The sequence below is a fragment of the Delphinus delphis genome, chromosome 6 (assembly GCF_949987515.2).
Source record: "Delphinus delphis chromosome 6, mDelDel1.2, whole genome shotgun sequence".
Classification (NCBI taxonomy): Eukaryota; Metazoa; Chordata; class Mammalia; order Artiodactyla; family Delphinidae; genus Delphinus; species Delphinus delphis.
The window spans coordinates 89228849-89249604 of NC_082688.1; the positions used below are offsets into that span (position 1 = coordinate 89228849).

At 43.0% G+C, this 20756-nt stretch overlaps 1 protein-coding gene across 1 annotated transcript in view; it reads right to left on the minus strand.

Moving 5' to 3' along the window:
• Nucleotides 1-9604: 9604 nt before the first annotated feature.
• WNK2 (WNK lysine deficient protein kinase 2) overlaps nucleotides 9605-20756 on the minus strand; it is a 155903-nt gene continuing 144751 nt past the window's right edge. Inside the window, exons 29-30 of the mRNA XM_060015032.1 lie at nucleotides 12654-12765; nucleotides 9605-9798 (exon numbers count right to left, since the gene is read on the minus strand). Coding sequence (XP_059871015.1) covers nucleotides 9773-9798; nucleotides 12654-12765 — 138 coding nt within the window. The 3' untranslated portion in view covers nucleotides 9605-9772. The remainder of the gene's footprint in view (nucleotides 9799-12653; nucleotides 12766-20756) is intronic.

A 20756-nucleotide genomic window follows, 5' to 3' on the forward strand; every position in this document is an offset into this window, starting at 1 on the left:
TTGACATGCATATACATTGGTGATATCTCCACTAATAGAGTAGAGTCATCGTTCACCTCCAGAAGTTTCCCTCTGCCTCTCTGCCATCTCCCAGCCCCTCCCTAGGCAACTACTGGTGGTCTTCCCATCACTATAAGTCAGCTTGCATTTTCTATGATTGTATATGAATGGAATCACATGGCAGTCTCCTCTCTTGTTGAGCTTCTTCACTGAGCATAACTTGTGATTTAGCTGTGTTGCTGGCCATCTTGGTGACTGATTCCTCCCTGTTGCTGAGCATCAAATGTAAAGATGGAGCACACACGTACTCCAGGCTGCTGAGGGACAGTCGGGTGTTCCAGTTCTTGGCTAGTCTAGGGAAAGCCGCTGTCAACATTTGTCAGTAAGTCTCTGTGAGGACTGCTTTCATTTCTCTTAGGTGAACACCCAGAAGTGGAATGGCTGGGTCATAGGGTAAATATACATTTAACTCTGTAAGAAGCTGCCAAAATGTTTCCCAAAGTACTCACACCATTTTGTATTCCCACCAGCAGTGTGAGAGTTCCAGTTCCTCCACATCCTCACCAGCACTTGGTGTGGTTGGTGTTTTAGCCATTTCACTGTGTGTAGTGACATCTCACTGAGGTTTTAATCTATATTTTTGTAAGGACTAATGATATTGAGAGTTTTTCATGTGCTTGTTTGCCATCCATAGCTTTTCTTTGGTGACGTATCTCTTTAGATCACTTGCTCGTTTAAAAAAATTGGTTCATGTTGTTACTATCGCATTTTTAGAATTCTTTATGTCTGGATACAAGTTCTTTATCAGGTATCAGTTATGGTTTGTCTTCTCATTCTCTCAAGAGTGCCTTTTGAAGTTTTTAATTTTAGTGAATTCCAATTCATCAGTTTTTAAAAATGTTTTGTGCTTTTGGTGTTATATTTAATAAATCTTTGCATAGCTCAAGGTCATAAAGATCTTTTTAAATTTTTTCCAAAAAGTTTTACACTTACAGGTTTTATATTCGGGACTATAATCCATTTTAATTTGATTTTTGTATATGGTGAATATGGATGAAAGTTTTATTTTATTTTTATTTATTTATTTATTGCGGTACGTGGACCTCTCACCGTTGTGGCCTCTCCCGTTGCGGAGTACAGGCTCCAGACGCGCAGGCTCAGCGGCCATGGCTCACGGGCCCAGCCGCTCCGCGGCATGTGGGATCTTCCCGGACCGGGGCACAAACCCGTGTCCTCTGCATCGGCAGGCGGACTCTCAACCACTGCACCACCAGGGAAGCCCCCAAAAGTTTTATGTTTTTACACATGAATATCCAACTGTTCCAGCACCATTTGTTGAAAAGATTATCCTTTCTTCACTGATTTGCCTTTGTGATTTTGTTGAAAATCAGGTGCTCATATATGTGTAGGTCTGTTTCTGAGCTCCTTATTTTTGTTCCATTTATTTATTATTCTATCTTGATGCCATTAGCACACAATCTTGGTCGCTGTTGCTTCATATGTTTTAAAATCAGGTAGTGTTAACCTTCCAACTTTGTTCTTTTTCACAGTTGCTTTGGCTGTTCTAGGTCCTTTGTGTGTGTTCCCACATGAATTTTAGAACCAGTTTTTCATATCTACCCCCCAAAAAACCTCCTGGGAGTTTGGTTGGAATTGCATTGAATCTGTAGATCAATTTGGAGAACTGACATTTTAACAACATTGGGTCTTTCAACCCATGTCTCTCCATTTATTAGTCTTCTTTGATTTCTCTCAGCTTAATACAGGTTATATAGGTCTTTCACACCTTTTATCAGATTTATTCCTAAGTATTTCATAGTTTTTGTAGTATCATAACTGTTAATGTTGTATTAATTGTTGAAAGTTGAACCATCCAAGAATTCTTGAGACGAATCCTACTTACTTAGTCAAAAAAGATTATCCTTTTCATATATTGTTGCATTCCATTTGCTAATATTTTGTTTAGAATTTTTGTATTTTTGTTCATGAGGGATATTTGTCTCTAGGTTTTGTGGGGTTTTTTAATATCTTTGGCATAGGATAAGGGCATCAGAATTATTTGGAACAGTTTGTATAGAACTGGCATTATTTCTCTCTTATCTAGAGGAATTCACCAGTGAAGCCATCTGCACCTGGAGTTTTGTTTCTGTGGGAAGGTTTTTAACTACAAAATAAATTTTTTCATATATACAGGGCTATTCAGCGTATCTATTTCTTCTTAAGTAAGCTTTGGTGAGAAGCTTTGGTGGTTTGTGTCTTTCAAGTAATTTGTCCATTTCATCTAAGTTATCAAATTTATTGGTGTAAAGATGTTTGTAATAGCCCTTTAAATCCTTTTAATATCTATGGAACCAGAATTGATGTCATCTCTCTCATTTGTGATACTGGTATTTGTGTCTTCTTTTTTCAGTTTAGCTAGTGCTTTTTCAGGGTTTTAAAAAAAATTTTATTGGGGTATAATTGATTTACAATATTATGTTAGTTTCAGGTGTACAGAAAAGCTAGTCTGTTATACAAATACATATATCCACTATTTTTTAGATTCTTTCCCCATATAGGCCATTACAGAGTATTGAGTAGAGTTCCCTGTGCTATGCAGTAGGTCCTTATTAGTTATCTATTTTATATATAGTAGTGTGTATGTGTCAATCCCAATCTTCCAATTTATCCCAATCCCCCTTACCCCCCGGTAAACATAAGTTTATTTTCTACATCTGTAACTCTATTTTGGTTTTGTAGATAAGTTCATTTGTACCCTTTTTAGATTCCATGTATAAGCAATATCATATGACATTTATCTTTCTATGTCTGACTTACTTTACTCAATATGACAATCTGTAGGTGCATCCATGTTGCTGCAAATGGCATCATTTTGTTCTTTTTTATGGCTGGGTAATATTCCATTGTATATATGTACCACATCTTCTACTTTCAGTTCCTAAGGAAACTCCATTCTATTCTCCACAGTGGCTGTACCAGTTTGCATTCCCACCAACAGTGTAGGATGGTTCCCTTTTCCCCACACTCTCTACAGCATTTATTGTTTGTAGACTTTTTAATGATGGCCATTCTGACCAGTGTGAGGTGATACCTCACTGTAATTTTAATTTGCATTTCTCTAATAAGTAGTGATGTTGAGCATCTTTTCATGTTTTTTTAACCATCTGTATGTCTTCTCTGGAGAAATGTCTATTTAGATCTTCCACCCTTTTTTTTTTGTTTTGTTTTTGTGGTACGCAGGCCTCTCACTGTTGTGGCCTCTCCTGCTGTGGAGCACAGGCTCTGGACGTGCAGGCTCAGCGGCCATGGCTCATGGGCCTAGCTGCTCAACGGCATGTGGGATCTTCCCGGACTGGGGCACGAACCCGTGTCCCCTGCATCAGCAGGTGGACTATCAACCACTGCGCCACCAGGGAAGCCCTCTCGTTTTATTTATGGTTTCCTTTGCTGTGCAAAAGCTTTTAAGTCCCATTTGTTTATTTTTCTTATTCTAGGAGGTGGATCAAAGAAGATCTTGCTGTGATTTATGTCAGAGTGTTCTCTCTAAAAGTTTTATATTATCCGGCCTTATATTTAGGTCTTTAATCCATTCTGAGTTTATTTTTGTGTATGGTGTTAGGGTGTGTTTTAATTTCATTTCTTTACATGTGCCTGTCCAGTTTTCCCAGCACTACTTATTGAAGAAACTGTCTTTTCTCTTGTATATTCTTGCCTCCTTTGTTGTAGATTAGCTGACCATAAGTACATGGGTTTATCTCTGGACTTTCTATCCTGTTCCATTGATCTATATTTCTGTTTTTGTGCCAGTACCATACTGTTTTGATGACTGTAGCTTTGTAGTATAGTCTGAAGTCAGGGAGCCTGATTCCTCCAGCTCCGTTTTTCTTTCTCAGGACTGCTTTGGCTATTCGGGGTCTTTTGTGTTTCCATACAAATTGTAAATTTTTTTGTTCTAATTCTGTGAAAAATGCCATTGGTAGTTTGACGGGGATTGCATTGAATCTGTAGATTGCTTTGGGTAGTATAGTCATTTTCACAATGTTGATTCTTCCAATCCAAGAACATGGTATATCTCTCCATCTGTTTGTGTCATCTTTTCTCTCTTTCATCAGTATCTTTTAGTTTTCCAAGTACAGGTCTTTTGCCTCCTTAGGTAGGTTTATTCCTAGGTATTTCATTATTTTTGATGCAATGGTGAATGGGATTGTTTCCTTAATCTCTTTCTGATCTTTTGTTGTTGGTGTATAGAAATGCAAGAGATTTCTGTGTAGGTTTTTCAGTTTTATTGAGTTTCTCATGTATTGGCTTCTGGTTACATTGATATTCTCTATTGTTTTCCTGTTTTACTGATTTTTATTATTCATTTTCTTATGCTTACTTTGGATTTAATTTCTTTCTCTGCTAGTTTCTTAAGGTGGAAGATGAAGTCATTAATTTGGTCTTCTTTTCTAATGTAGGCTTAGTGCTATCAATTTCCTCCTAAGTATTGTTTTAGCAGTATCCCACCAATTTTCACGTGTTGTATTTTCATTTTTATTCAGTTTGTTTTCTAATTTCTCATTTGATTTCCTTTTTAATCCATAGGTTATTTAAAAGTGTGTTACCTCATTTGCAAATATTTGGGTGTTTTCCAGATATCTGTGTTTGACTTCTAATATAATTCCATTGTGGTTGGAGAATGTCATCTGTATGATTTGAATCCTTTAGAATTTATTATCACTCATCTTAATGGCCCAGAATCTGCCTTATTATGGACCACGTACACATAAAAAGAACGTGTGCTCTGCTGTGGGTGGAGTCTTAGAAATGTTAAGCCAAGCTGGTTGAGAGTGGTGCTCAAGTCTTATGTGTTCTTAGTGATTGTTGTGGTCATGTCATGGAAACAAGAGGGACCTTCACCCAAAATTTGGTTTGGATATTGAGACTGATGATGTGTGTGCACACACACACACACATTGCAAGAGGATAAAAAGGTTTGTTTCTCACATAGGAGGTTTTAAGATCCAAAACAGATTGAGTGAGTGGGGAAAGGAGACTGGCTGGGAAGGGAGACTGGCTTAGGGTTTTTATGGTGGTTAGGGAGTAGGGTCAAGATTCCACTTATAGCATGAATTTCTCATGGTGCCAAGGGATGGAGCACTAGGGCTTCTTATCAGCATGACAAGATATGCAGAGAAGAAGAGGGAGGGTGAGACTTAAAAGCTGTCAGCACTCAGACATCAAAAATGGAGTCAGGAGCTTCCCTGGTGGCGCAGTGGTTGAGAGTCCGCCTGCCGATGCAGGGGACACGGGTTCGTGCCCCGGTCCGGGAAGATCCCACATGCCTCGGAGCGGCTAGGCCTGTGAGCCATGGCCGCTGAGCCTGCGCGTCCGGAGCCTGTGCTCCGCAATGGGAGAGGCCACAACAGTGAGAGGCCCGCATAACGCAAAAAAAGAAAAAAAAAAAAAAATGGAGTCAGGCTCTATTACAATGGCTTTCTGTCTACATGCTCTGCCATTTATTCAAATAGCTGACTGTGATTGTGAATTTGTCTATTTCTCTTCTGTTTTCCTCCGCATTTCAAAGTTGTTATGAGGGGTAGAAACATTTAGAATTGTACCTTTTCTTGGTGAGTTGACCTGTTTTCATTATGAAATTATATCTTTGCCCTCATAATAAGCTTTGCTCTGAAACCTGCATTGTTTGATATTAATAGTCACTGTAGCTTCCTTTTGATTGATGTTAGGATGGTATATTTTGGTCCATCCTTTTACCCAAACCTATTTGTCTTTATATGTAAAGTATGTTTATTGTACACAACATAAAATTGGATTTTTTAATCAAATGTGACAATTTCTTCTACTCAAAGTGACCAGACCATTTATATACCATTACAAAACGTGGTTATTGATATAGTTAGGGTTAAGTCTATCATCTTGTAATTTGATTTTTATTTATCTTATCAGTCCTTTGTTCCCCCTTTTCTCTTTTCTGCAGTTCTGTCCATTTGAGTTCTAAACCAAGAGCTCTGTGGCCCTCAGCATTGGTGTGCTGACCAGCATTGTGCAGTTGGCCTGGTGTGTTCACCACTGGACATTGTCCCTCCAGTCCACGATGCTGATGCTTTAGGGTTGGGGAGGGGTTCCCTATCTCCCCCATGAGCTCATGTGGGGCTCAGCAAAAGGAGCAGTGGGTGTTTCCTTTCAGTTTTCTGCCACAAATATGTCTTGACCTCCTCTCCCTCCTTCTTTCTCTCCCTGTATATATACATTTGGTATTTACTTAATTTTAGTTTTAAAATGCGTGTGTGTGCAAATAGAGACAAGTATAGTTTCCATCTTACAAACAGATTGTGTACTAAAATTATTTAGTAAGCCATGTGTTATGGACTGAATGTTTGTGTCCCCCTCAAAGTTCATGTTGAAGCTCTAACCTCCAATGTGACTATATCTGGAGACAGGGCCTTTATGGAAGTAATTAAGATTAAATAGGTCGTAAGGGTGGGGCCCTGGTATGATAGAATTCGTGTCCTTATAAGAAGAGGAAGAGAAAATAGAGCTCATTTGCTCTCTCTCCACATGCACACAAAGAAGAGATCATGTGGGCACACATCGAGATGTCGGTGCCTACACACCAAGAAAAGAGGCCTCAGAATGAAACCTACTTTCCAGCACCTTGATCTTGGACTTCTGGCCTCCAGAACTGTGATAAATAAATATCTGTTGTTTAAGCCACCCAGCCTGTGGTATTCTGTTATTGCAGCCCAAGACACCATGTGTTTTATTTCCCAAAGAAAGGACATAACATCAAGGCTGAGCTCCCTGGCTAGAGTATGAAATTGTTTATGACTTGGAAATATAGTGCTAGAATAGCATAATCTGTTACTCAGAACCTTTGGGGATGCTTACTTTTGTTTCTCCAAGTTCTCCCGGGTCATGGAGAATCAACCAGCCCTTTAATAAAAGGCACATTTCAGATTTGAAGCTGTTCAACCTGAGTGGAGGTTCACATACCACAGCAGACACCAGAGAGTGGGCTGCGGGGAGCCCTCCAGGACAGAATGAGAATGAAAAGCAGAGCCTGCAGCTCACCACCGTGGCCCTGCAGGGGGAACTCAGGGCAAACCTGGACGATGCTGCTGTCCCTGTCCTGGGAAGCCTGTGCTGGGCCTGGAAGCTGCTGTGCGGGAGGCACCAGGCGCAAGGTGGGTCTTTTCCATTCCAGTAATCCTATAAGTAGCAACAAGCTACTGCAGACTTCTACTCACAGGGAGAGTTTTACTTTTGGCAACAATTCATTGTGCAGCAGCTGTGTTCATCGACAGTTGTTCTGGAAGGTGTGGGATACAGAAGACGTCCTTAAGGTCTGCCCTCAGGAGGCTTAAACCGAAGTATGACACATGAGACAGACACCCAAGATCTCCTATGGGGGTCTGGTGAGATGTTCCTGCCAGCCGCATGACAGAGCTCAGTGGAGGAGAGACTCCAAGGGTGTTGCAGGACTGTGAGCAGCTGGGGGCAGAGTTAGGGTGGGCGAATCATGTCCCAGCAGCCAAGTCTGAAGCTGAGGGACACGTCTGGCAGGTGTGGCCAACCACCGAAAGCCTCAGACTTCAACACGGGGGATTAAGGTTTACCTGGGGGCTCCAGAGAGCCACTGGGCATTTCTGAGCAGTGGATGAGGCTGGGCGTACAGGGCCCCAGAAGACCAACGTGCAGGATCCCCCCTGGGGTTGTAGCTTGACCATCAACATCACTGGCCTGTCCCTCTGCCTCAATACAGCAACAGAGCTGCTTCCAGAGGGCCATCCCCACTTGTAGGGAGGACCTGGCTGCTCCTGGAATCGGAGTGAGGCAGACTCTGCTACTTGGGGTCCCAGGCGGTAAGGTACCCACCAGCTCCTCCTCCAAAGATGTGCTGGGGGAAGTGGGTAAGTGCTCAGTGATGCTGTGGTGTGAACAGGTATTCAATCTGTCCAGGTGTTCCAACCCAATCTCTCCCCCTTGCCCCACTAGAAACACACCCTCTAGTAAAGGAATCTGACTGTTGCCTACTCAGAAATTCTGGAGGAAGCTTGGGCCCTCACAGGTGTTTGCATCCAGGGGCTGTTACGACTACCTGTGAGCCACTGCTGGGTTTCCAAACGTCAGCCATCTGCCTTCGCAATTTTTACCATTTGCTCATGTGCTTATACCTTTAGTTACTACCATCTTACCACCAATTTTTACCATTAGCACCTGCACTCTTACTTGCTTAAAATGATTTAAATAAATTTGCTGTCTGAAAAGGTAAGCTGTGCATTACTTCCATCAATAGAAAACCAGTAACAGGAGCCACAAACAGACAATGACAAAATGAACACAATGAAAATACACGATGTCATTACATCTGTAATGACAGATGTTAACAATGGCCTGTTCTACTTTATCACAGAGGAGAGCACACACCAGGGCATGTCCACTTGGCCCGGGCAGCAGCACCAAGAGCTGGCAAGGGATGAGGTGGGCAGCCCCCATATGCATCCCCAAACCTCACCCGCACACCCTCTGGGAAGCTGTGGGGAGGCAGGGAGGCTGCTCTGCTTTCATCAGCCAACTGGACAGGAGTTGAGTCTCAGGGGTTGGCATTTTGTGTGATGACCATAAATGACGTTTGGGGACGCCTACGACAACTGCAATGTTATACACAGCATCTGTGGGCTCCAGTGGTGACATAACCCCTACACCACATTCTTCACTGAAGGAAACACTAAACTGAAGTCAGAGATTAATTAACACAAAGATACAATTTTCTCATCTCAAGGTGTGGGACCCCCTCAATTCTACCCAAACCCCAGGCCCCAGTGTGAGCCCCCATTCCTGCTGGCCAAGCTGCAACTTTACTACTGCATGTTACCCTGTGAGGCCACTAGCAGGTTTCCTGTCTTTCACACTGTGCTTCAGACACCCTACCACAGTGGTGGTGCAGCCCTGCAAGGGCCAGTGGGCCTATCCTGCCATCCACCGAAGCCAGGGGTCTGAGACCCGAGGCGGGCCCCTCCCAATGGTGCATGTGGATTCTGGAGGAAGGGCCATTTCAAGCCACTGTGGATGCCTGTCCTGTGCCTGGTGGATTGATGTGACAGAGTAAGGAAGCCCAAAGGGCAGCATAATGAATGGAGCTGTGTGCGCAAGGGTCCAAGTCTGTGCGAGCCAGGGAGCCGTCACCAGTGATGGGCATCACTGTTCAGCCTCCAAGGGTCTGATGCCTCCAGGGCTCTGCAATAGAATGGGGGCTGCCCTGGGTATGAAGGAGGAGAATGCCTGAAAACTGGGGCCAGGCCGCCTGAGATCCACAGCCTCAGCTGCTTCTCTAAGAGGTGGGACCTTATCACACGTCTGACCCATCCCAGCTGCTGTCTGGACACAAGGACCATGAGCTAACCAGTGTACTGTAAAGCACCATCTAAAGTGTTCATCACCACACTCAGGAATCCCTCAGCTAAGGATACTTACCCTCAGACCTGTCCCACTGTGTGGTCCCAGGAGTTTCTCCAACACTCTCATTCACTTACCAACCATCTCAGGCCACCTGCCGGTCTGGGGACCACAAGAAAGGAGTTTGAAAAACCAACGTCCTGTTTCCCCCAAAATATTTTTTATTCTTGCTTACATTTGTGTTTCCAATTGTGAATAAAAAATGCTTAGAAAGTGGTTACAAAACATCGTGAACCGGACACGAGGTGTGGGCTCGCCTTCTCTGCATGAGATGACACGGGGCCTGGCGTCTGGGTCTGGGTCGGCCTGCCTGGGCTCAGTCGGGCTTCTCACTTTCAGAATCTAGAAAACAAAACCGCCACAGCTCATTACAGGCCTGACGCGGTCACACGAGGCCCTGGAAGTTGGAATGGCGACACCAGAGTGGTCACGCTCCTTGGAGGGCTGGGCTGCCGGACCATGACCCAGGCACTATGCATACATACCCCGGGCTGCCTCTGCCATCTGGCCACCTTCCACACTGAGCAACCGCCCAAACCAGGCAGGGTCTTGCAGGGCCCACTGCCCTGGAGAGCAAGGTACCTCTGGCTCCACGGGCACAGCAAGCAGAGTCTGCTTGCCGACCTGCCCGGCCTCTGCTCAGAGCTAGCGCTGAGGCGGAGCACTGCAGGTGGCCAGGGGCACAAAGCCTGACTGCATCTCGGTGGAAATGCAGGACCAACAGACCAGGGCTGCCACCCCAGCCGCGGGGAGCCGGAGGCACCACGACCCCCAGCTTGAGTACACGCAGAACACACGCAGGGGCACCAGCTGCTGACCATAAGGCCATCAGGGCCGGCGAGCCAGGAAAACATGCTGAATTCCACGGGGCCCTCCCCAAATCCGCACCAAGGCCCTGCACCTACAGGACAGCAGAGCCCCTCAGGTGACCCCAGGGCAGGTGGCCCAGCCCCCCACCCAGCTCTGTCCAAAGTGAGTCACACAAACCTGGCTTTCTGTGAGACAGCCAACATGGACAGGGGTCAGAGACACCATTTAGTTGGCTGTGAGACTCATGCCCTCCATGGGGCAGAGTCCACTGTACATCTACATGCAGTTCAAATTCAGAGTTTGAAAGCCGAGTGAACAAGCCAACCTAGGCCCGAAGCCACAGAGCTGGCATGGGGTTCCCGCCCAACAGCCCACTCTCGTCCTCTGAGCCATGTCGGCTCAGTGTCAATCACACCCGGCTCCTGCCAGGAAGAAAGTACCTGCCACTCAGCCCCCAGGCCCCTCATGGCCACCCCGGCCTCCTGGGCAAGGTGTTGACAGCAGGCATGGAGCTGAGAGTGAAACTGTCAGGACAGGGCAGTGCTGCCTGCCAGGGCTACCCACCCCATGCTCCCTTTGAGACTGGCTGTTCAGCTTTTACGGGGACAGAAGATAAGAAAAAGATGTTGTTCCACACTGTTTTCAAGCAAAAATGTTTATTTTTCTCCTTCAAATATACAATCTCTTGGGGAGTCTGTGCCACTGACCGTTCACATACAAGGGCAGGACTCCAAACCACATGTCTGGTACAGCAAGGGGAGCGGGAAGAGGGTGGCTTCCACCACCCTCAGGAACCAGGCGCACATAATTCTCAACCCAAGGACCAAGGGGCACATTACAGAGAACAGAAATCTCTTACTATAGTATCATGGCCTGGCAGAAGAGTCTGTATAATCACCTAGAAAATTCAATTCTAACTGAATTGATGGAATAATATATTTAAATCAAAATAATTCAGCCAGTCCCAGTAAAGTCCCAAAGTACAGCAGAACTATACAATTCACAGCTGGGCAGCCCAACCAGTGGCCTCCCAGTGGGAAATGGGAAACATCTTGGTCAGTGAGAAGCAGGGCCTTCAGCTCCCACCCTGGGCTGTTTGGTGCCTGTCTGGGATGAGCCCCACTGACATTTCCAGGAGAGGAACACTCCCACCCCTAGCAGGGCAACCTCAGTGCCTGGAGAAGTCTGGAGGCCAGAGGTGGGTGGAACAGCCTGTGAACACATGGCAAAGCTAGGCCCAAGTGGCCACAGGCCTCAGTGCAAATGACAGAAAAGGAAGGCAGGTCAGTAGGAGAGTTGGCAGGCCCCCAGAGCAGAAGGGGTCCACTGTCTCTGCAAAGCAGGCGGCCTGCCTGTGCTCCTGCACCAGACACACACTTGTACCTCCCCCACACTCACAGCAGCCCTGCGGGCTTTGGGTCATGAGGGCGTGTCTGCTTACCTAGCGCTTTACAGCAGGTTCCACAGAGCCAAACACAGATGCTAACATTCCTGACTAAGAGACCAACTACCAGTAGCAATGCACTGCCCCAATAACCATGCATCCCTGGGCAGTTTGCTGGCAGTGCCCGTGGCACTGCAGTTGAGGGAGTGTGTCCATCTGTTTGCTATCTATGACCATACAGCTGGAGAGACCTCGTTTTATGAGTACAAAGCAGAACTCTTCTAGCATTTGCAACTCTTCAATATTCAAGGTCACTAGTTCAATTTCTTTTAAAGCACGTACAACAGAAAAGTCAAGATCAGACTTTAGCTTCAGATTTTCAAACCATTCATGTCTCTGCAACTTAACAAGGGAAATAGAGATATCAATACACAAGCCAACTGTAAATGAAATACATCTTTTCTGATACATGATCTTTTAAAACATCTCTTTCCATCAGGGAATGGAAAAGCTGGAATTCAAGGCACTGTGCTTCTGCAGGGTGATTACAATGTTCTAACCATCAACTCAAGTACAGGAAGTGAGTGCAAAGACAGCAAGTGTGGACCATGGGAAACTAAGAGGGAACAAGGTCTGCAGCAATAAAGAAAGCAAGGACTGCCGCCCTGGCTGGGCACCCATGGGCAGGCGGGGCAGGACTTGGAGGCCAAACCACAACCTGACTCCTCTGGGCTATTCAGTTCAGTATGTTCCACTTGGCAAGTGGTGAGACAGAGGAGCTATGTGATCCGCAGCCTGGGGCCAGGCATGCTGACCATAGGTGGCCACAAGAACATGGGGAGTGCTGGCGTGCCTGTTGCACCCAAGCCTGGCCCCTCATCGAGGCTCCAGCTGCCTGCTTGGGCTGCCCAGGGCCCCCAGGACACTGGAGCTGGGATCAGGCTTCCATACTGGCCCAAAGGCAGTGCGTAGGGCGGGGCTGGGAGGCAGGAGAGAGCAGTACCTGGCATGGGCACAGGCTGGGCTGAAGCAGCTCCAGGAATGACCGCGGTGGGTAGAGGGCTGGGTGCCGGGGCCAGACATGGCATCCCCACTGCTGGTCGAGACGTGTTCATCTACAAGACAAGAAACGTGGCTTCAATCAGCTAGCCTCCCTCAGTGGCCTTGGGGGTCCCCACAGTTTCTCCATCCTCAGGAGAGGGTGGTCTCAGGACCTGACATGGGGCACCTTTAATGGCTGATGCCAGAGTACGCAGCTGGGAGGCAGCCACCGTCCCTCCCTCCTTCCACAGAGCTGCAGCCTGCCCACCTCTGGGCCACATGCCCCGACTGTCCACAGGCCAGAGTGGGCTTCAAAGCAGACCCCGCAGGACATGAACCCTGAAGTCGCACTAAGGGGACCACACACCCCAACCCAAGGCCTCCTGCTTGACTGGTCAGTGCCATTATGGCAGGACCAGAACAGCTGGGAGCTGTGCAGGGTTGTGTGCCCAGAGATCCGGAGTCAGTGGCAGGGCAGCCCTTCTGCTCTCTGCACCTCAGGTATAACCCCACAGGAGAAGCAGCACAAGGACTGGGAAATGAGCTGTGATAGCTGGTGAGGCCAGCACGGCCGTGATGCAGAAACCTGATGAGGCTACTGCAAGAAAATAGAGTAGGGCCCAACAGCCTTCAAACTGTCTAGACAAAATGTTGGCAGATCTAACCAAGCAACTATAAAAAAAGATAAAACATCAGAGCCAAGTGAGGTTTGCCCCAGGAATGCAATGATGTCCCAGTAGAAATCACTGCATCTCACCACAGTTACATCCCAAGGGAGAATTCCATGTGATGCTCCCCACAGATGCAGGGAGAGTGTCTGAGGAGTTCCACCCTGCTTCATGGAAAGCACAGCTGCTGAAGCTGGAGGGTGCCTCCTCCATCTGGAAGGGCCTCTGCAGAACCCACAGCCAACCCTGTGCCGACGGTGAAATGCCAAATGTACTTCACCCAAGGATCCCCCTGTCCCTGGCCAACACTGTGTGGAAAGTTCCAGCCAATAAAAGAAAAGGAATAAGGGGCACAGACTAGAAAAGAAAAAGGAAAACCATCCTTATTTGCAGATGACAAGATCGTGTATGGAGAAAACCCAAAAGAGCAGACAAACCAATTTCTAGAACTAAAAAGCACATTTAGCAAGATTGCAGGCTACAAGGAACAGAAAACAACCATATTTCTATATACTACCAACATATAACTGTAAAGGGAAATTTTAAAGCAATAAAATTTACAACCACGTTCCAAAATATCAACTATCTCAGGGTAAATTTAATGAAAGCTGTGTAACACCTTTACACTGAAAACTATAAAACTTTGCTGAGAGAAAATTAAAAAGACATAAACAAAGCAATGCCGTGTTTATAGAAAGACTCACTACTGTTAATGTGTCAAATCTTACCCAGATGCTTAAGAGATGCAATACAATTGGAATCAAAGTCCCATAAGGCTATTTTGTAGGAATATACAAGCTGTTTCTAAAATGTAGGTGGAACTATTAAAGACCTAGAAAAATCAAGAAATTCTTGGGAAGGGACAAATTAGAAGTATTAACAAACTATACATAAAATAGATAAGCAACAAGGATTTACTGTATAACACAGGGAATTACACCCAATATCTTGTAATAACCTATAATGGAATATAATTTGAAAAAAGAAAGTAACCACTAGCTAAGGCTTCAGCAAACAAAACCAGCAAATGCTGGGGAAGGGGAGAATCTGTTTTCCAGAGTTATCACTTATAACATTCAGATGTCCAGTTTTCAACAAGAAATCACAAAATCTTTACAAAGAAAATGAAAAGTATGATCCATACAGAAAATGAAAAGTATGATCCATATTAATTTTCATTAATAGAAAATGTTCCTGAAGAAGTCTAAACACTGCACTTACAAAATAAAGACTTTAAATCAACTGCTTTAAATATGTTCAAAGAGTTAAAGGAAACCATGGACAAAAAGAAAACCAGGAAAATGATTCATCAACAACATGAGAATATCAATAAATTGACACAAGTTATAAAAGGAACCAAATATTAGAGCTGAAATATTAGAGCTAAAAGGCATAATAACTGAAATTAAAATTCCACTAGAGAAGCTCAAAAGCAGATTTGAGCAAGAAGAATAAAGAATCAGCAAACTTGAGACCACAGAATTGAAATTATCAAGTCTGAGAAACAGAAAGAAAAAAAAAAAGAATGAAGAAAAGAAAAGTATACAGAGCCTATCAGGGAGAAGAGAAAGTGAAGGACAGGAAAAAATACTTGAAGTAGAGAAAGAGAAGACTGTCAACCAAGATTCTACATCCAGCAAAATGAACCTTCACGATGAAGGAGAAATTAAGACTTCTGGATAAACAAAAACTAAGGCAGGTTGTTACTAAAAGATATGCCCCACAAGAAATGCTAAAAGAAGAACTTTCATTTCAGGCTGAAATGAAAGGATAATAGACAGTAACTCAAAGCCATGAGACGAAATAAAGAAAGCAACTACACAGCTAAATACGTAAGCCAACACTATTATACTTTTGGTTTTAATTCCTTTTTTCCCCCATATGATTTAAAAGAATGCATTAGATAATAATTATAAATCTATGTGAATGGGCACACAATGTATAAAGATGCAATCTGTGCAAAAACAACACAAAGGAGGAGGGATGGAGACATATATGAGGAGAGTGTTGAAACAAAGTTGGTATTACTCAAACTAGGTTGTTATAAGGTTAAGATTTTAATTGTAATCCCTAAGGTAACCAATAAGAAAATAACAAAAACGTATGCAGAAAAGTAAAAAAAAGGGGGGGGAGGGGATAAAAACCTGTAGGACATACAGAAAAAAAAAATAGTTAAACCAGCAGAAGTCCTTTATTAACCATAATTACTTTAAATGTAAATGGATTGAACTCTCCAATTAATAGGCAAAGATTGGCAGAGTGGATAAAAAAGCATAATTAATCTATATGCTACCTACAAAACACACACTTTAGATACAAACACACAAAGAGATTGAAAGTAAAAGGATGGAGGAGAGGAGATCAAGATGGCAGAGTAGGGGCTTCCCAGGTGGCACAGTGGTTTAGAGTCCGCCTGCCGATGCAGGGGATGCAGGTTCGTGCCCCAGTCTGGGAAGATCCCACATGCCGCGGAGCGGCTAGGCCCGTGAGCCATGGCCGCTGAGCCTGCGCGTCCGGAGCCTGTGCTCCGCAACGGGAGAGGCCACAACAGTGAGAGGCCCGCGTACCGTAAAAAAAAAAAAAAAGATGGCAGAGTAGGAAGGTGCTGAGCTCACTTCCCCCCAAGAACACATCAAAAATACATCCATAAAGTGGAGCAATTCTCTCTGAAAACAAACTGGAAATGGACAGAAATATTCTTCTAAAACAAAAGCTGTAAAAGAAAGATCCACACGAGTCAGATAAGAAGGGAAAAGAGCTATCAGGTTGGGATCCAGGCCCACAGAAGAGGAGGGGGATATCACCACTAGGAGATCCTCCCTGGGGACTGAGTGGTTTGAACCACATATTGGGTACCCCAGCCCTGGCGTCCAACATGCTGACATTCACATTACAGGGGTTCCAGAAGGAGACAAGTCTTCTTACTGGTTTGAAAACTAATAGGACTTCGAGGAGGGCTGTGAGAAACCTAGACCTGGCTCGTGACACAAGCTTGCTTACTCCCAGGAATGAGGTGTAGAATGGAGATTAAAACTGCCCCAGAATTCCGGATGGTTTCATGAAACCACCTAGCATGCATCCAGCTCATCTACCTCTGAAGAGCTTCCCACTAGGTTGAAGGCTGCCATTGCTGAGGAAAGTGTGCAGTTGGGGATGGAACTGACTCAGACCCAACACTGCATATAAATGGGGCAAGGGCAGCCTTTGCTGGCACTCACAGAGGCAGCAGATCAGGAGCTGTATGGAGCTGACTAGCATTCTGGGACTGTCCCAGTGTACACCCTGGCCCACACCAGGTGCCCACTGCAGCCCTTTGCTCCAGCACTGTGCCCCCTGGAGCAAAAGTGCCATTGCTGGGAGAGGGGAGAGAGCACACTTAGTGGGAAAGGAGCCAGCTCGGACCCCACCCCTGCTTCAGCACCTTGGGATGAGACCCCACCCCTGATAGGGCAGTGATGACCACTCAGCATAGAAGAAGCTTCAGCTCACACATGGCTCTGGCTCTAACCCCTCCATCCCCAGCCCCACCACCCACCAAGTTGATACCAGACAGCATATCCTGGGGGAAGACATGACCCATGCTCACTTCAGATCCAGCTCTCGCACCGAAACTACTGAACACATGCAGACTGCACAGAGATGCTCCCACACAAGTACAACCCTTCAAGACCGAGATAGGTAACTGTTTCACGTAATTTTATAGAGATAAAAAACATTAAGCGAAATGAGAAAACAAAGGAATGTCTTTAAAACGAAAAAACAAAGAAAAAACTCTGAAAAAACAACTAATGAAAGAGAGAAAATTTACCAGATAAAGAGTTCAAAGCATTAGTAATAAGAATACTAACTGAACTAGGGAAAAGAATAGATGATGACAGAGAGAATTTTAACACAGAACTAGAAAATATAAAAACCAGTCAGAACTGAAGAATGAAATAACTAAAATGAAAAACACACTAGAAGGAATTAACAGACGGTAATACGTAATAGAGAAGAATGCATAAGTGATCTGGAAGATAGAATAATGGAAATCACCCAATCAAAACAGTAAAAAGAGAAACAAATTTTTAAAATATGAGAACAGTTTAAGGGACCTCTGAGACAACATCAACCATGCTAACATTCACATTATAAGGGTTCCAGAAGGAGAAGAGAGTTGAAAATGTATTTGATGAAATTATGGCTGAAAACTTCCTGAACCTGGAGAAGGAAACAGATACCCAGGTACACAGAGTATCCCAAACAAGATGAACTGAAAGAGACACAGACCAAGATGTATCATAATTAAAATGGTAAAAGTTAGAGATAAGGAGAGAATTTAAAGGTAGCAAGAGAAAAGCAAAGAGTCATGTACAAAGGAACACCCATAAGTCTATCAGCTGATTTTTCTGCACAAACTTTGCAGGCCAGAAGGGAATGGCATGACATATTTATAGTGCTCAAAGGGAAGAATCTACAACCTAAGACAATCTACCCAGCAAGATTATCATTCAGAATTAGAAGTGAGATAAAGAACTTCTCAAATAAGAAATAACGAAAAGAGTCATCAATACTTAAACTAACCCTAAAAGAAGTCTTAAATGGTCTTCTCCAAGTGGGAAAAAAAAGGCTACAACAAGATGTAAGGATTTATAGGAAAGGAAAAACCCCACAAGTAAAGGCAAATATATAGCAAAGGCTGTGGATCAATCACTTAACATAAGCTAGTACAAAGATTAAAAGACAAAAATTGGAAAATAAACTATAACTACAGTCAACAGTTAAGGGATAAACATGAAGATGGAAAATATGACATCAAATACACAAAATGTATGGGAGGGGAGTAAAAAAATGTAGATCCTTTAGAATGTGTTTGAACTTAAATAACGACCAGTTTAAAACAAGCAGATACATAGGTCAACATACATGAAACCCAAGGTAACCACAAATCAAAATCCTACAATAGATACACAAAAATAGGGAGAAAGTAACACAAGCATGCCATGATTTGATAAAGAAAATAATCAAACCACAAGGGAAGAAACTAAAAGAAGAAGAAAAGAATATAGAATGACAAAAACAACCAGAAAACAAGTAACAAATGGCAGTTAAGTACATACCTATATAGAATTACTTTAAATGTCAATGGACTAAATGTTCCAATCAAATGACACAGAGTGGATGACTGGATAAAAAACAAGACCCATCTATGTGCAAGAGACTCTCTTTAGAATTAAAGACACACAGACTAAAAGTGAAGGGATGGAAGGAGCTATTTCATGGAAATGAAAACGACAAGAGAGCTGGTAGCAATACTAATATCTTGCAAATTAGACTTTAAAAAAAAAGTCTACAAAAAAGACAAAGAAGGATATTATATAACGATATAGTGATCAATACAAGAAGAGAATATACGTTTATTAATATGTATGCACTTCATATAGGTGCAACTAAATATGGAAAGCAAATATTAACAGACATAAAAAGGAGAAACTGACAATAATAGAATAATAGTTGGAGACTATAATGAAATATTGGTCTTAAGTGACACATTAGACAAATTGGACTTAATAAATATATATAGGACATTCCATCCAAAAACAGCAGAATATACATTCTTTTCAAGTGCACATGGAATGTTCTCTAGGATAGATCACATGCCAGGCCAAAAAACAAGTCTCAATAAATAGAAGAGAACTGAAATTACATCAAGCTTTTTTTTTCAACCATAACAGTATGAAACTAGAAACCAAGTACTGGAAGAAAAATGGGAAAAACACAAACACATGGAGACTAAACGACATGTTAATAAAAGAAACAACGGATGAATGAAAAAATCAAAGAGGAAATCAGAAAAAAACGAGACAGATGAAAAAAAACGCAACTTTGCACAATCTACAGGACGCAGCAGAAGCAAATATAAGAGGGAAGATTATAATAATACATGCATACCTGAGCATACAAGAAAAATCTCAGATAAACAACCTATCCTCCATCTAAATGAATTAGAAAAAGAACAAAGCCCAAGTTAGCACAAGTAATACCTAGTGAAGAGCTAATACCTAGTGTAACAAACTATTGTTACAGGAGAGCTAATACCTAGTGTAACAAACTATTCCAACAAAATGAAGGAGGGAACACCCCCAAATTCATTCTACGAGGCCACCATTACACTGATACCAAATCTAGAAAAAGACATTACAGAGAAAAGAAAATTACTAGTCAATATCTGTGATGAATATAGATGCAAAAATCCTCAAAAAATATTGGCAAACCAAATTCAATAATATATAAAAAGGATAATACACCATGATCAAGTGGTATTTATTCCACAGATTCAAGGACAGTTCAATATCCACAAGTCAATCAGTGTGATACACCACATTAACAAAAGGAAGGATAAAAATCACATTATCATTTCAATAGACACAGAAAAAGCATTTGACAAAATTCAACTTCCATTCATGATAAAGACTTGCATCAAAGTTGGTATAGAGGAAACATATTTCAACATAATAAAGGCCATTTATGACAAACCCACAGCTAACATCACACTCAACAGTGAAAAGCCAAAACTTTTCCTCTAAAATCAGGAACAAAACAAGGATGCCCACTCTCGCCACTGAGAAGTAGTACTGGAAGTCCTAGCCACAGCAGTCAGACAAGAAAAAGAAATAAAAGGCATCCAAATTGGAAAGGAAGAAGTAAAAATGTCACTATTTGCAGATGACATGATGTTATACTCAGAAAATTCTGAAGTTCCATCAAAAAACTATGAGAACTAATAAATGAATTCAGTAAAGTTGCAGGATACAAGATTGACATACAGAAATCTATTGGTTTTCTAAACACTAATAATCAACTATCAGAAAGAGAAAACAATAAAACAATCGTATTTAAAATTGCATCAAAGAGAATAAAATACCTAGGAATAAACTTAACCAAGGAGGTGAAAGATCTATAACCTGAAGACTCTAAAACATTGATGAAGGATATTTAAGATGATACAAACAAATAGAAAAGATATTCCATGTTCCTGGATTGGAAGAATTAATACTGTTAAAATGGCCATACTACCCAAAGCAATCTACAGATTTAATTCAATCCCTATCAAATTACCCATGACATTTTCCACAAAACTAGAACAAATAATCCTAAAATTTATATGGAACCAAAAAGGCTCCCAATTACCAAACCAATCTTGAGAAAAAAGAACAAAGCTGGAGGTATCACACTCCCCAACTTCACATTATACTACATAGGTACAGCAATCAAAAGAGCATGGTACTGACACAAACACAGAAACATACATAATGGAACAGAATGAACAGCCCCTCCCCAAACCCATAAACTTATGGTCAATTAATCTACAACAAAGGAGGCAAGAATATACAATGGGGAAAAGGTAGTCTCTTCAG